Below are 17,072 nucleotides of genomic sequence, written 5' to 3'. Positions count from 1 at the left end.
ATATTAGGATTTTTTGGGATATCAAAATATAAAGCTTGTATCATGCCAACTGCCTGAATTTACAGAGGAGTTTTAAAGTCTTATACCTAATTCATATCACAGAATAATGCAGCACCCTTCCCATGGGGAAAGTTTGTCACACATATTAACCATATACACTGTGTTATTCCATTATGCATTTCAACTCAAGAGCACATTGGCATCTTTCTGCATGCAGTAGCCAACTTGGACTTGTTAGCATGAATTACACACACACACACACACACACACACACATGCACACATTGTCTGAAAAAACTGGAGCCTCTCAGACAAACTGAATTCACTGTAAAAATCAGGGAATTCTGGAAGACTTAGGGAATATTGAGAGACACTAGGGGTAAGTGAACTGTTCATTGACAGAAAGAAATGTTCATAGTACCGGTAATTGTGTTACAGATCATTCTGAGATTCTGCTTGGAAACAATCAGTTGTGGAGTCACATAAGGAAAGGTGAAGGAGGTCAGTGAATTGTTGTTTGTTGCTCAGTTGCAGTAACCTTTGGTGCACACATTGACCTCAGAAATGTTTGATCATTTTCCCATTGCATGATTGTGAGTACAGCATAGCTGTGAATTCGGCATTCATACAAAAGCAAAAGTGAGTTCCAAATTTGAGCAGGCATGTTTTGTAGATCAGCACCAAATTTTTAGGTTTCAGTTCTTTTTTACTGATTTTAGTGAAAAGTAGAACTTTGCTAACTTTCTCCCAGCATCACGTTACAACTGTGACCACAGCATGAAGAGTGTCTGGTTTCAAATATAATGTGTCATTGCTATTGAAGTCTGTGATATTACACTCCAGCAACAACAGTTAGATGTGTATACCTGCAAGGATTTCTCATTTACTTCAGGTTATTACACAGTGGTATGGTATAGCATGGAAAATTATAGATGAAGATATTAAAGGAATTTCCAGGGTTGGAAAGACCTTATAACTTACATAATTGTTGATAAAACATCATTAATCATTTGGTCTCTCTTCTTCTGTTGCCTTTGAGACACCAGGTTTTGTCTGTGTTTGTGCCAGCAGTCAGAGGTAATATTTTATTTTGCCAATGTTGGAGGCTATTACTCGTCTTTCTAGTTCATTAGTTTCTATATGGGTCTCTAAAAACATCCCTACAGGGTTTCCATTTGTTCCTAGAGTCACATATGTACATATACAATGAACATAGGATTTATCTGTTATTGTTACAGGTACTACAAGACTGCAGGGGATATGTAGCAGATGAAACACCAAGCAGGGTAAAATTGCACCCCACATTGTTTAATGACCCAATATCTGCTCATGCTAAAAGCCATTGTAAGAGCACAAGGAATGCAGTAGATGCTGCTATTGTCCTTGGCTCCAGAAAGTCTTGGGGATGGACAGGGTTATTGAAGAGTGCTGCTGTGACTCCATTGGTGTACGATGATTTATATAGCTGTGTGATCGAAGGGTTTACAGCTGCATAGCTAAAATCAAGATCCCACGACAAGACAGGCATCACAGATTTTTTTTTCTGTGCCATTGTAAAAACCCAAACAGCATTTTAGTTAAAAATATAAGCGAGCAGTAGTATAGACAGTGCGAATGAAGTTAAGCATAAGAAACCAATTTTCTGTCAAGTCACAAGGGTGAGTACACCATGTCTGGGCAATTCAGTTAAAAGGAAACAGTATAGTACTTTCTGAGACTCTTGTGTAGTTTGTATGGTTAGTGTAATGCTTCCTTGAATGATATGGAATGAATCTGGTTAATGGGAGGCCTTCATATCAGAGAGGAAGAGCTTAAAGTATTTTGAAAAGAACTAAAAGTCTCAGAAAACCTTAATTTTTGTAGTTCACTTCTCTCACTCACTTAAATGCTGGAATGATTTTAATATCTCAAGACAGATGCTAGCAGGAACTGTAAACTTATGCCGAGTGACAGTCTACACAATCATAAAATGTTTTAAGATCAAGCTGTATATCTTGAAAGAAGTCAATAACAACCACGATGTGTTAAGATTTTTGTTGTGTGCTAATGACAACACTCAAACAACTACAAATATTCTCAGTACATGCAGCCAATAAGATTAAATTATCTTTTCTCTCAGTGGTTGATTGTGCCAAATAGTCAAAATTGTTATCTTCCAAATTATATGGCATGAACAGTTTTTTGCACTGTGGTTTTCAAAAGGTACACTTTTTCAACTGTATGCGTCAGCAAAGCTCTTTCATTTGTATTATCAGGAGAGCAATTTAAGTGAATGAAGCTTATAACTAATTAGTTTAAAAAGGTTATGGAAGAAGAAAAAAACTTCTATTATGAAAAGTTCCTTTTTTTATCCTTACCTATCTTTCTTCTCCTCAGACGACTTTGTCCTCCTGCCCTTCTTCTTCTTCTCCATCTTTTATGTAGGTTTAAATATAGGTCAATGTTTTTATTTTATGGCAATAACAATTTAAATCATACTCAGCAGACTACCATCATTATATCATGATTATTTCTAGTTTTTTTTTAAATTCCATCTACTGTTGTTTCTGCTTAACTGCACTGCAAAAAAATCAACAGACCCCATGACATACATAAATTAATACTTTTAGCCATAATGTTCCAAATTTCATGGTAACTCCAAAGAAAAAAATGTTACCTGTCTTTATTTTTTAGGTTTCAAGCTGACTGTTGATCCAACTACCACATATCAAACAATACATGGCTTTGGGACTGCATTCACTGACTCAGCTGGGATAAATGTAGCTTCTCTTTCCAATGGTTCTCAGATAAACCTCATGAGGTAATTGCTAATACATCTGCTGTTTCATAAATATTAATGATATTTAGATACAAAGTGTCTGAAATGCAACCTGTACTTCATAACTAACAATTCAGAAATAATCACACTGAAGATATACCAAGATTTATTCATGTGCCATAAAGTGTCAGTTATGTTCTTTTAGCTTCAAAAATTGTTCATTTATTTGTATCAATTCTTACTATGCTAAATTGAGGTTTACACAGCATGTGTTCACAAATAGTTAAATAATAAGTCAGGAAATAAAAAGTGAGCAAGCATCATAATGCAAAATTAGATTAAATTAGTTGCATGTTTATTCTTAAATTACATTTTCTGGCAAATATGCGATTGCAGTCTTTCTCGGTGTATTCCACCAATGAATTCTTCTCGGGTTATCAGCCGAGTGGTGGCGTCATCTTGTCACAATGTTTCAATGAGTTTTGTACTCATCATCTTCTGGTGAAGTCCAGAAGATTATGGTTACAAAACTCATTGAAATGTTGTGACAAGACAACACCACAGCTCGGCTGATAACCCGAGAAGAATTCATCAGATTTTCTGGCAATCTACCAAAGGTACTCAGTATAATGGGTGTTTCAAAAATAATATAATTAATTGAAAGCTAAGCAATATTTATCAGCTTTTATGTAGATCAATAAATGATATAGGAAAAGAAGCAACAACTCAGAACAGATCCTCAGACAATGTTGAGTGTGAACACCATTTGCAACATGAATGGTGTCAGAACAGGTGAATGTAGAGGCCAGGCAAAAAAAGTCAGGTAATCTGCTCTCATGCAATTTGGGTAAAACATCATTTAACCTTTCTCATACATCATTAATCAGTGTAGAGGCATATCATTTTGTTGCCTAGTAAAGTTGTCTACTTCATCTTAATCTGAGGAAAGAGCTGTATGAAATGTGTTCAAAAAGTATCAAACCTTCTTTCTCTCATAAATCAATAAGGCACAGGTGACTTTCTGTGGTGGGGGCCATTCACACACAGTCATGAATTTTTTCGCACCAGCAGAAAGCATCAGTCACTGCCAGTCAGCCTACCAGTGAGGATGTATAATAAGTGCCCATCAGTTTCTAGTAAATTTAGTAGAAATATTGCATCACATTTCGCCAAAAACTTGACAATACCCAAATAAAGCCATTCACAAGATTCAAAAGGCTTTCAGGGACAATGCCATGAAAAATTCATGGACAGAGGAGTGGTAAAACTGCTTAAAATGGTTTTATGTTAGTTGACAGTGAACCATGTTTAGGCAAATCCTCAACAAGTTGAAATGACATTGTAGACTTAGGTCATAGAAGATCGTTCTATCACAGTACAAGAACTTTTTGATTAGGTAGGGGTAAGCAGGATCAGTTCATTCAATTTTGACCAACAATTTATGTATGAGGAGACTATCCACAAACTTCACACTGAAACAGCAGATAATGCAGCAGAAGCAATGCCATCTGGAAACCACACAATATATGCTGGACAATGCAAAAAGTAACCCCAACTTTCTAAACATCATGAACACAGACAGTGAGCTCAGTGTTTATGAATTGATCCAGAAAGCATGATGTGTGTCATCATAGGTGAAACACCCAACATTCATGAGGTCAAAAAACACACAGCAGCTCCACAGCAATGTTGAGGTCAGGTTGGCCATTTTCTTAGACTCTCATGGGGTGCTGCTTCATAAGTACAAAACACAAGACCAAACATTCACAAAGGGATGTTCCAGGAGGCCCCAGGCACCTTCATGATGCTGTATGTTGAAAATGACTGGATCTGTGAACAGCAAGAACTTGAGTGCTCCATCATGATAACACAACTGCCCATTCTAGGTCTCTGATTCAGAACTTCCTCACCAAACACAATATTCTTGTGGTTATTCAAGCTCCCTACTCTCCAGACTTGACTCTATGAGACTTTTTGTTATTGGCTCAGCAGAAATGTCCCTGAAAGGAACACAGTTTGAGCCAAGAGAAGACATCATGCAGATGCAGCAGTCCAGCTGATCACCATTCCAAAATACACATTCCAGAAGTGTTTCTGATGATGAAACGGCCAAACCGTTTCGCTATTTACTTTATTCATGTCTGAAGGAAGGTAGTTTTCTGGGTAGAATGAAAATAGTTAGAATCTTGCCAGTTGGCCTGCTACTCTTTTTCTCAAAAGTTCTCAAAAAATAATGTATGTTAGATGTATGTCATATTTTGAAAGAAAAGACATCATTAATGGTAGTTAGTTTAGATTATTTCACAAAATAAAATTGACATTAACAGCTGCATTTGAATGTATAATCTCAGTTGGGTTAGATCAAGGCCAAAATCCTATTGGTTTAGTCTGCAGTATTTCTAAAGCTTTTGACCTAGTTGACTATGACATTTTAATAAGGAAATTTGAACACTGCTGGTCAGTGCTAACTACAATCCATCATATCTTCACTGGGCATCTGCTAGCCATCTTGATGGTAGCTATTTAAGACTTCAGTGGCTCATCTAAAGATGACTGGTGGGTACTCAGTCAAAATATTGTCGATTGTACAAGGTGTAAAACTTTGCTTCTGCTGTTTTTTCACAACATTTGAGGCTTTAATGAAATAAATTGGTTACACATGTATCATTAAAAGTATTTTCCATCACTGGCCACTACTTTCTCCCCTCTTTCAGGCAGTGTATGACCCCCACGTCGAAAATGTTGTTCATCTTTTGAAGTGATCCACGAATCGATCCAATTTGTGACTTCTTCATGAGATCAGAAGTGTTGGTCAGCCAGCCCATGCACATTGATCTAAACAGGTGATAGTCAGAGGGAGAAATGTCTGGAGAATCTGGCAGGTGGAGTAGGATTTCCCATTTTGACATTTCCAAGTACGTTTTGACCTCTTTTGCAATGTGGGGTCGAGCGTTGTCATGCTGCAAAATCACCTTATTGTGCCTCTCACTGTATTGTGGCCATTTGTCTTTTAATGCTCTGCTCAAACGCATTAATTGTGTTCAGTAACAAGCACCTGTGATTGTTTCAATTGGTTTTAATACCACATAGTACATGACGCCGAGCTAGTCCCACCAAATGCAGAGCATGATCTTAGAGCCATGAATATTCGGTTTGGCCATCAACATGGAAGCATGGCCGGGATATCCCCATGACTTTTTGCGTTTAGGGTTTTCATAATGAACCCATTTTCCATCCCTAGTCACTATGTGTTCTTACCCCTGAAGCAGCTGTTCACAAATACACAAATGCTGTTCAACGTATCTTGGTTTCAGCTCAAATGGGACCCAAGTTCCTACTTTCTGAATTATGCCCATAGCCTTGAGACATTTTGAAATGGCTTGCTGTGTCACTCCCACTAATTGTGCCAATTCTTCTTGAGTTTGATGCTAGTCTTCACTTAGCAATGTGTCCAATCCTGCATCTTCGAAAACATTCTCTCTTCCACCACTATGCCAGTCTATGGCATTAAAATCACCGTTCTTGAAGCATTGAAACCACTCACAACACATTCTTTCACTAATAGCATCCTTACCATACGTACTTGAGAGCATTCAATGAGACTCAGCCGCTGTTTTCTTCATATTGAAATAAAACAGTAATACCTGCCTCAAATGACGAGAATTAGGCTCATAAACTGACATTTTCAATCAAGTACAACTTGGTGATGCAGACAGAAATCGACTAATGTTTGAATGAGTTTATGTTGACCAAAGTGCAAGCTATTCCGTGTGTCTTTTGGAAGGGGTACGCGGGTACCTATGATATGCACAACACTCAGCAGAAAGAAGACCTGCAATATCCAAGTGGTTATAGGCGAAACAGCCTGACTGGGCAGGGGAAGAGGAGACAGGTACCTGTTATTTTTGTAGCTTGGCAGCTTCAACATCTTGCCTATGATCTGTTTCTTTCGACTGCTACTTACCGCTGTCGCCACCTTTTGGCAAATGGCGGAAGCAAAGTTGTACACCTTTTAGTTAACATCAACAGACAGAAAGTCTGAAACTTCTTTGAATATGCTCAACATGCTACCCCTGAAAGAAACCTACAGACACTGAGTCAGTCAATTGTGTTGGCCATGTAGCACAAATAGTGTAAGAGGTGTCATTTTGTTTTACTTGTACATCCAAGCTGAAAAGTGGCAGAATATGATGATGCTGGAGCCACATGTTCCCTTGCAGAATGATGGGTAGAAACTCAATAAGTACTGGGGATGTAGTCAGAAGAACATAAAGATAAACTGCACCACTGAAATAATTTAGCAAAATGATGAATTCCATTAGATGACAACCATTAGTTCTCACTCAGATATACTTGTATGTGGAAAATGTTTTTGTAGACCTGTAAAAATGAGTACTTCAAGCCACTGAACAAATTCAACATAAAAGACTAAAATCATTTGTCCCTATTCCGTGTGTCTTTTGGAAGTGGTACGCGGGTACCTATGATATGCACAACACTCAGCAGAAAGAAGACCTGCAATATCCAAGTGGTTATAGGCGAAACATCCTGACTGGGCAGGGGAAGAGGAGACAGGTACCTGTTATTTTTGTAGCTTGGCAGCTTCAACATCTTGCCCATTGTGTCAGTGATGCTGCAAACTGTGACAGACTACTTTTATCAGTAAGAAATTTTGAAGCAGCTTTGATACCCAAGTGAGCTAGGTTACGGCACGCATGTATCACACCAAAAATTTTGCTTAAAACCTTGTAGCAGGAGGAGCTCCAGATGCAATCCTGTGGATGATGGATCCTGAAGACACTGCAGAAGGAAAGGGTTGGACTCTTGATCAGTGGCCACAGCACTCCAATTGGCAGTGAGCATGTTGGATGTTGGTGGTGAACTGAGAAATGATGACAAGGCGAACTGAGCTCAGTAATTTGGTGAAATAGGACTTGCATCAACCATTAAAACCAGAGGTGCCCTTTGGGTAGCATATACCAATAAGATGGCATTAGTGAATTAAAGGCAGTATCTCCACAGCTTTCCAATGAACAAGTCAGTTTCTGGAGGTGTGTTTTTCAGTAAGCAAAAGGTTAAATGGCTCCTGAAGTGCTGCTAAATGTGGAATGTGATGTCTGTAATAATTGAGCATTCCTAAGAAACGCTGCCGTCCTTTAAACACTTGTGGAGGAGAAAGTTGTTGAATGTCGATCACTTTCTTGGCAGCGGTGTGATTACAGCTTTTGAGAACTTGTGTCCCACAAATTACATGTCTTGCTTTGAAGGAAAAAAATGTTTATACACATTTATCGTTGTTCCAGAACTTTGAACCTGTTGAAAATCTGTCGTGTAAATGATGATGATGATGTTAAAGAGTTTTGGAAACAATTAGGATATCAGCCATGTAACAAAATGTAAATGCCAAGTCTTGCAGGACTTAATGAGTAAAATGCTGCCATGTTTGTGCTGCGTTGTGGAGGTTGACAGGCACCATATTGTGTTCAAAAAGCCCAAATGGCATAGTTGTGGCAGTTTCATGCTTATCCCTCTTTGCCACTGGCATCTTCAAGAAAGCTCCTGCTCAGTCAACAACGTTGAAGATGCATGAGTGCCCCACACTTCAGTTAAGGTCCATTACATTCGGAACTGGGTATCTGACTGGAATTCTATGTGAACTGAGGCAGCTATAGTCACCACACAAAAGACATCCATGTGACAGTGCTTTGACAGTCCACGCTACACAAAGAATACAATACAGAAAAGACAATACATTTTATGCAATAGTCTTACTTTTGGTGTTCAGTCACATCACTATTGTCACAACTGCATTATTTCCCATAACATGTTAAATGATTTATGTAGTCCCATTGTAATTTTTAACACATCCCTCTCTACAGCTCTTCATATCTACAATGGGCATTGCTTATTGGATAAGCATGCTGTAGGTAACACAGTACTTACTTGAATTACAAAGTTTGATTTACATGTGCTACACCGTCACAACAGCTAATTTTCCACTTTTTACAGGTCTTATTTTTCAACCTCTGGGATTGAACTAAATATGGGAAGAGTGCCAATAGGTGGCTGTGACTTTTCTATTCATGCATATTCATATGATGATTATGAAAATGATACAAGTCTTTCACACTTTAGTTTAACAGAAGAAGACTACAACATAAAGGTAACAAATGAATTCATACTCATTGTATTTATATCATCATTTCCATTCATTGCTACGTAATATGCTGGATTTATGTAGACCACATACAGCAGAGTGTCAAACTTTGTGACATTCATAAACAGAAAGTTGTGATCCTTACATGACTTTGAATCCAAATTAAGATTGTGAATCACATTTTAAGTCCAAAGAGGTTCAAAGCTTATTGCAGCAGTATTTATGTAAGTTTGATCTTGAGCATTTTAAAATTCTTTATCATGATACACGAAATACAATTAAATAATAAGGATAAACATGAAAGTAGCAGAATCATTAGGAGTGATACAGGGTACAAGGAATGAATAGAGAGTGAGGGTGGCCTAACAACCAAGATTCAAATTCTAGTATGCTCCTACTAATAATCTATAGGTCTTTAATTATCTGCTGATTTATCTGAGAGGTCAACATCTTTGTCTACCACATGGAGGGTCAGGCTCAATATCTGGCATTCTTCTTTGGTGGAATGATCTGCTCAGACTCACGAGCTACTTTAATGAGAAATGCAGGCTCCAGTTTGAAATGCCGACATTATCAGCCATACTGCCGCTGAGTAACATCAGTGGCATAGTCAGAATAAGTAATCATTTTGTTATCCTTGGGGCCTGCTTGCAGAGCTAGTTTTTAGTTAGTTGTGTGGCTAGTAAGTCAGTTCTCTCATTCCCTTTACCCTGCAATGGCCCCATTGTTAAATTTGTGCTAAACATATTTCCACCATCACCTATTGCAGCTACCACCTCCAGAGAAACGTGTGTTATTAATGGAAGGATGAACTGGCAGAACACCCATGACATGCCAACAGATTCAGGAATGATTAGATGAGAAACATGACATACATCTGTCTTTTTAAAGTTATAAATACATGGATATACAACTTACATAAGCTTTATACAGAGTCCAGACACATTAATGTGACTACTGCCTATGGCTGACATCAGTGTGTGATAACCATCCATAGATGGCATGTGGCAGTGCTAGCAATCAAGGTTATATAAAGCATGTCAGGGTGGACACGAAAAACAGTGCAGTCACTTTCATATTGCAGAAATTGAGTGATTCATCTGATGTCTGAAAGGGTGTGGTGATTCGCTTTTCGGCCAAGGTGGAAGTGTTTTCAAAATAACTAAGCTTGTAAACTTATAGCGTGCTGCCAAGATTAAAGTATACCATGCATCCCAAAAACAATGCTATCCAAAACCAGTGCTGAGACATATTTGGTGCACCACAGACCATAGACGACAGAGGTGAATGACAACATAATGTAATTGGATAGATAAAAAATCTACTCTCCAAGTGGCTGCAGCTGTAGTAGAATGACAGCTGCAGATATGTATACGGGTGAGTAGATGTGCAACTGTTGAGCAACTGACTGCCCAGATGAACCATGGGGAGACCAACAGTGTCTCCTCCATGACCATTCAGCAAGTGTTGCTACATGTGAACCTCTGCAGCAGATGCCTGGTTCATGCACCCATCCATGCTGACTACTGTTCATTGGCGACGAAGGCAGGAATTTGCATGTCAATACCACAACTGGACATCCACTAAGTGGCAACAGGTGGCCTTCTAAGATGATTAATGTTTTATGCTCCACCAGATGGATGGCCATTGTTCTGGCTTGAACCACCTGAAAGCAAACATCCTGCAACCATAGTCAGAAGCATCCAGGCCAGAAGAGGGAATATTACAGCCTGGAGAATGTTTTCATGGCATTCCCTGGTTGATATTGTCATTCTGGAAAGCACAGTGAATCAACACAAGTATTCATCTATCTGTGGGGATCATGTCCAGCCCTGAATGCAGTTTGTTTTTTCTCAGCACAATGGCAACTACCAGCAGGACAATGCAATGTGTCACAGCTCACAGTGCATGTGCGTGGTTCATACAGCAGCAGGATGAGTTTAGTACTCCTATGGCCACCAAAAACCCCATATTTAAACACAATCAAGAATCTGTGGGACCATTTCAATCATGGCATGGATCCTCAGCTGAGAAATATAGTCCAGTTAGCCATGGCATTTGAGTCGGCATGGCTCCACATCACTGCTGCAGCAGTCCACTCTGAAAAAAGTGGTTATTCAGGCTTTTGACAGGTGGTCACATTAATGTCACTGGGCAGTGTATAAAACACACCAGAAAGTATTATTCTAGTTGCTCAGATGAGAGCAGCTACCAGCAGCAGCTGTAGAACTTACTTTATACAGTGGGTTACCTTAGTTTTTCTTATTTCCTTCTTTGAAGAAGTGAATATTATTTGTGTACTTTTTGTTAAGTAGTGTTTATAACTTTCTTCTAAGTGTTTGAATACTGTTCAAGAGTTGTATGCTTTGCAATTGTGTTCACATATACTGGCTTCTCACATTTTTCAATGCCATTTAAAAGACACCAGAAGTAGTTTTTATTCCTCTTGTTTACATTTTGTGTCAAGCAAAATTGTAATAGTGTAGATTTGTGCAGCTTGTAATCTACAGTTGGTAATTTGATTTCTTTTTGCAGTTCGCTTGTAATTTCTTAGTTAGTTGGACTGCTTTGGTTAGTACCTTTTTTCATGATTTTAAATTGTCTAACATAATAGTAAACAGACAAGAAATGTGCTCATTGTGTGTGGACACCAACTTAAGCAAAGAAGCTGTGCTAGCCACTGTAGGCAAGCTACTACCCTGAGCTGTTGCAGTGTTGGGATACCAGTGGCAAAAGTTATATTTCTCTGATGCTGTTTGTCAGCCCTGGCAAACTCCATCATCAGCACATTTCAATACACAACATGTGATCAGTTTTCCTCCAGGATGAGATTGATTTGCACATATCTGGACAGAAGATGAATATGGGAACTGGCTGCATGACTTTTCCCTTACACCTAAGCAATAAGTGCATGGTGCTACCCAGTGCTGACAATACATCTGAACCAGAATGAGATTTTCCACCTATTGGGCCAAAGGCTGATTTTTCTGCTGACTTTAGACAAGAAGAGAAGGTGGGTACATTGGTCATTGGGAGCTCCAGTGTTAGATGGGTAATGGAGCTTAGAGGAAAATAGTAGGCAGGCCAGGAAAGAATGCCAGTGTATAATCAATATGTTTACCTGTTTGCTGGGAGATCTCATCTGAGATGTGGAGGAGGCTCTGTCAGCATTTATTGAATGCATTGAGTGCAATCAGCTGTAAATTGTAGTCCATGCTGGCATGAACAGCACTTGCTGCTTGGAATGTGAAGCTATCCACAATTCCTTGACATGGTTGGCTGAAATGGTTAAGACTGCTATCCTCACAGACAGGATGGAAGCACAGCACACTGTTTGCAGCATTGTGCCCATAACTGATCATGGTCCCCTGGACTAGAACTGAGTGGACGGTTTAAATAAGAGGCTCAGACAATTCTGCAGTGATCCTAGATGTGGATTTCCTGGCCTCCACTATCAAGTGGATAATTGTAGGACTACCTCAAGGAAAGCAAGCTCTAAATAATTACATTAATAAAATTTGTTGCACTTTCAAATAGTAATCATTATGTTCTGGCTTTCAGATTCCCTTGATAAAATGGGCTCAGGCTATCAGGGGTCAGAACTTGAAGTTGGTTGGTGCTGCATGGAGTCCTCCAAAATGGATGAAAACAAACAATGATTTTGTAGGATTTTCTCTATTAAAGGATGAATATTTCCAGGAATGGGCAGACTACCACATAAAGTAAGTAAAACAAAATTTTGCAGTGATATATTTTCAATTTGTGTGTATGTTTGTGTTTATTTGTGTGTCTATCGACCTGCCAGCGCTTTTGTTTGGTATATATATATATATATAGACACACAAAGAAACACAAACATACACACAAAATTCTAGCTTTCGCAACCAATGGTTGCCTCGTCAGGAAAGAGGGAAGGAGAAGGAAAGACAAAAGGATATGGGTTTTAAGGGAGAGGGTAAGGAGTCATTCCAATCCCGGGAGCGGAAAGACTTACCTTAGGGGGAAAAAAGGACAGGTATACACTCGCACACACACACATATCCATCCACACATACACAGACACAAGCAGACATTTGTAAAGGCAAAGAGTTTGGGCAGAGATGTCAGTCGGGACGGATGTACAGAGGCAAAGATGAAGTTGAAAGACAGGTGAGGTATGAGCGGCGGCAAATTGAAATTAGAAATTAGCGGAGATTGAGGCCTGGCGGATAGCGAGAAGAAAGGATATGCTGAAGGGCAAGTTCCCATCTCCGGAGTTCTGACAGGTTGGTGTTAGTGGGAAGTATCCAGATAACCCGGACAGTGTAACACTGTGCCAAGATGTGCTGGCCGTGCACCAAGGCATGTTTAGCCACAGGGTGATCCTCATTACCTCCCACAGAAGAACCCCAAAGTGCCCCACTGGTGACAGGATACTTTCCGGGACTGGATCAGACTCTGAATGTGGCTCTCCAGCAGGGATACGACTTCCTCAAATCCTGCCTTGAAATGAGATCCATCCTTCATGAAATCCTCCCCACTCCACCAAGAGTGTCTTTCCGCCATCCACCTAACCTTCGTAACCTCTTAGCTCATCCCTATGAAATCCCCAAACCACCTTCCCTACCCTCTGGCTCCTACCCTTGTAACCGCCCCCCGTGTAAAACCTGTCCCATGCACCCTCCCACCACCACCTACTCCAGTCCTGTAACCCAGAAGGTGTACACGATGAAAGGCAGAGCCACTTGTGAAAGCACCAATGTGGTTTACCAACTGACCTGCCTACACTGTGAAGCTTTCTATGTGGGAATGACCAGCAACAAGCTGTCCATTCGCATGAATGGACACAGGCAGACAGTGTTTGTTGGTAATGAGGATCACCCTGTGGCTAAACATGCCTTGGTGCACGGCCAGCACATCTTGGCACAGTGTTACACCGTCCGGATTATCTGGATACTTCCCACTAACACCAACCTGTCAGAACTCCGGAGATGGGAACTTGCCCTTCAGTATATCCTCTCTTCTTGTTATCTGCCAGGCCTCAATCTCCGCTAATTTCTCATTTCAATTTGCCGCTGCTCATACCTCACCTGTCTTTCAACAACATCTTTGCCTCTGCACTTCCGCCTCGACTGACATCTCTGCCCAAACTCTTTGCCTTTACAAATGTCTGCTTGTGTCTGAGTATGTGCGGATGGATATGTGTGTGTGTGTGCGAGTGTATACCTGTCCTTTTTTCCCCCTAAGGTAAGTCTTTCCCAGATGTTGTGACTTACCAAACGAAAGTGCTGGCAGGTCGATAGACACACAAAAAAATCTATCGACCTGCCAGCTCTTTCGTTTGGTAAGTCACATCATCTTTGTTTATATATATAAAACAAAGATGTTGTGACTTACCAAACAAAAGTGCTGGCATGTTGATAGACATAGATATGTGATCGATCCACCTATTCCTCAGCATTCTTCTGTAGTACCACATTTGCAAATCTTCTAATCTCTTTTTACCTAGATCATTTATCGTCCATGTTTCATTTCCATACATGGCTACACTAGAGACAAATATCTTCAGAAATTACTTCCTAACACTTAAATCTACATTTGATGTTAACAAATTTCTCATCTGTAGAAATGATTTTCTTGCCATTGCCAGTCCACATCTTATATACTCTCTACTTCGGTCATCATCAGTTATTTTATTGCCTAAAAAGCAAAAATCATGTACTACTTTAAGTGTCTATTTACTAATCTGATTCCATTAGAATAACCTGATTTAATTCGAGTTCATTCCATTATTCTTATTTTGCTTTTGTTGATACTTATCTTACATCCCCTCTTCAAGACACTGTCCATTCCATTAAACTGCTCTTCTAAATCCTTTAATGTCACTGACAGAATTACAGCATCAGTGGCAAACATCAAAGTTTTTATTTCTTCTCCCTGAATTTTAATTCCTACTCCAAATGTTTCTTTGGTTTCCTTTACTGCTTGTTCACTGTACTTATTGAATAACATCAGGATTAGGCTACAATCCTGTCACACTGCCTTTTCAACCACTGCCTCTCCTTCATGCCCCTAGACTCCTACCACTCCTATCTGATTTCTGTACAAGTTGTAAATAGCCTTTTGCTCCCTGTACTTTATCCCTGCTATCTTCAGAATTTTGAAGGGTGCATTCAAATCAACATTGTCAAAAGCTTTCTCTATGTCTAGAAATGCTATAAATGTAGGTTTGCCTTTCCTTAACCTACCTTCTAAGATATGTCGTAGGATCAGTATTGCGTCAAGTGTTCCAACATTTCTCTGGAATCTAAACTGATCTTCGCTGCGTTGGCTGCTACCAGATTCTTCTGTAAAGAATTCATGTAAGTATCTTGCAGCCATGACTTATTAAATTAATTGTTTGGTGAGTTTTGCACCTATCAGCAACTGCTTTCTTTGGAATTGGAATTACTGCGTTCTCCTTGAATTCTGAGAGTATTTTGCCAGCCTCTTACTTCTTGCATGCTAGATTGAAAAGTTTTGTTATGTTTGGCTCTCTCAAGGCTAACATCAGTTCTGACAGAATGTTATCTACTCCCAGTGTCGCATTTCAACTTAGATCTTTCAGGGCTTTGTCAAATTCTTCTTGCAGTATCATATCTCCCATCTCATCTTCATTTGCATCCACTTCCTTCTATAATTTTGCTTTCAAATTCATCTCCCTCTATATATGCCTTCCTCCTTCCAGCTTCCCCTTCTTTGCTGTTTACCATCTGAGCTGTTGATATTCATACAGCTGCTTCTCTTGCCTCCAAAGGCCTCTTTAATTTTCCTGTAGGCAGTATCTCTCTTTCCACTAGTGAAACACGCTTCTAAATCCTTCCATTTGTTCTCTAGCCATTCCTCCTTAGCAATTTTGCAGTTCCTGTCAATCTCATTTTTTAAACATTTGTATTACCTTTTGCCTGCTTCGTTTGCTGGATTTTAAAAATTTTCTCCTGTTTTGTTACATAGACAACCAGTTTCAGCCAGTTCAATGGCCATATTCAGATCCATAATCCCAGAACCAATATGTTGCATGGTCCGGGATTACGGATCTGAAGATGACCACTGAACTGACTAAAACTTGTTATCTGTGTAACAAAACATATGATCTATGCAATAAAGTGTTCTAAAAGAATACTAGACTTTGAAAAATAAAATAAAATAAAAGCACACCTTCACTGATGACACGATAATGATATCTATTTGTCAGGGTACTTTTGTAATAGTACTATTTCTGCAGGATACTACAAAAGAAAATGTGAAATACTGAGTATGAAATAATAAGAAGGGAGGTTCAACCATTCGGGAGTGAAAACCAGAGTATTCAAATATAGTTCCCTTCATACACCAGTCCTGTGTATTTAAGTTCCTTCTTGACATTCCTTCCATTCATAGTGTTCACAACCATGTAACACAATAAGTACTCATTTCAGAATAGCTGTTGCTAGTGTTTTGTCATTTCTGCCAGTCACTGCAGGAGAGTCTGTGCATCTATTTTGTCATTTCTGCTAGTTTTGGATGGATGGATAAATCTTTGTACCTGATGGTGGCATAACAGCCACAAACTGGTTTGTGAAATAAATAATAAATATTGTAGACTATTACAACAGTGTTGTGTGTGTTTTTATTCATAATGTATAAAATATTCTACCAAGAACAGATGGAATAGTCAGTCAATACAGTGTAATTATTGTATGTTGTTTTTTTCCCCCCTTTCTTACTGAACAATTTTTGAGTCTGTCATAAATTTTGTTATGTTGTTGCACTATATACACTTTACTGTAGTATCTTGTGTATGTGTAAGTTTTAGATTAAAGCAACAATTTTTTTTAGAAGATCCTGAGAATATGTCTTTAGAGCTACTATTTTCAGTTAATTCTCAACGTTACAGATTTCTTGATGCTTACAAAAACATGGGCCTTGAATTCTGGGCAGTGTCTACTGGAAATGAGCCATCCAATGGAATAATTCCTATAAATAGATTTAATTCACTTGGATGGACTCCAAAAAAGCAAAGAAAATGGATTGCTGAAAATTTTGGTCCTGCACTTCGTGCTTCTCAACACAGCAGCATTAAACTCCTTGTACTTGATGATCAACGGTTTTTGTTGCCTTGGATGGTGAACCTTGTAAGTACTTACATTAGATTGCTGCC

General features: G+C 39.1%; 1 protein-coding gene across 3 annotated transcripts in view; it reads left to right on the top strand.

The window, feature by feature from the left end:
* Positions 1–17,072, top strand: part of LOC124798340 (lysosomal acid glucosylceramidase-like) — a 120,124-nt gene that overhangs the window by 80,194 nt on the left and 22,858 nt on the right. For all 3 annotated transcript variants that reach the window (XM_047261695.1, XM_047261697.1, XM_047261696.1), the window contains exons 4-7: positions 2,673–2,799; positions 8,767–8,920; positions 12,476–12,636; positions 16,809–17,046. In XM_047261695.1, coding sequence (XP_047117651.1) covers positions 2,673–2,799; positions 8,767–8,920; positions 12,476–12,636; positions 16,809–17,046 — 680 coding nt within the window. The remainder of the gene's footprint in view (positions 1–2,672; positions 2,800–8,766; positions 8,921–12,475; positions 12,637–16,808; positions 17,047–17,072) is intronic.

Source organism: Schistocerca piceifrons, chromosome 5 (genome assembly GCF_021461385.2).
Source record: "Schistocerca piceifrons isolate TAMUIC-IGC-003096 chromosome 5, iqSchPice1.1, whole genome shotgun sequence".
NCBI lineage: Eukaryota > Metazoa > Arthropoda > Insecta > Orthoptera > Acrididae > Schistocerca > Schistocerca piceifrons.
The sequence above is the reverse complement of the archived record's forward strand: the minus strand, read 5'-3'. Positions and strand labels throughout refer to the sequence as shown.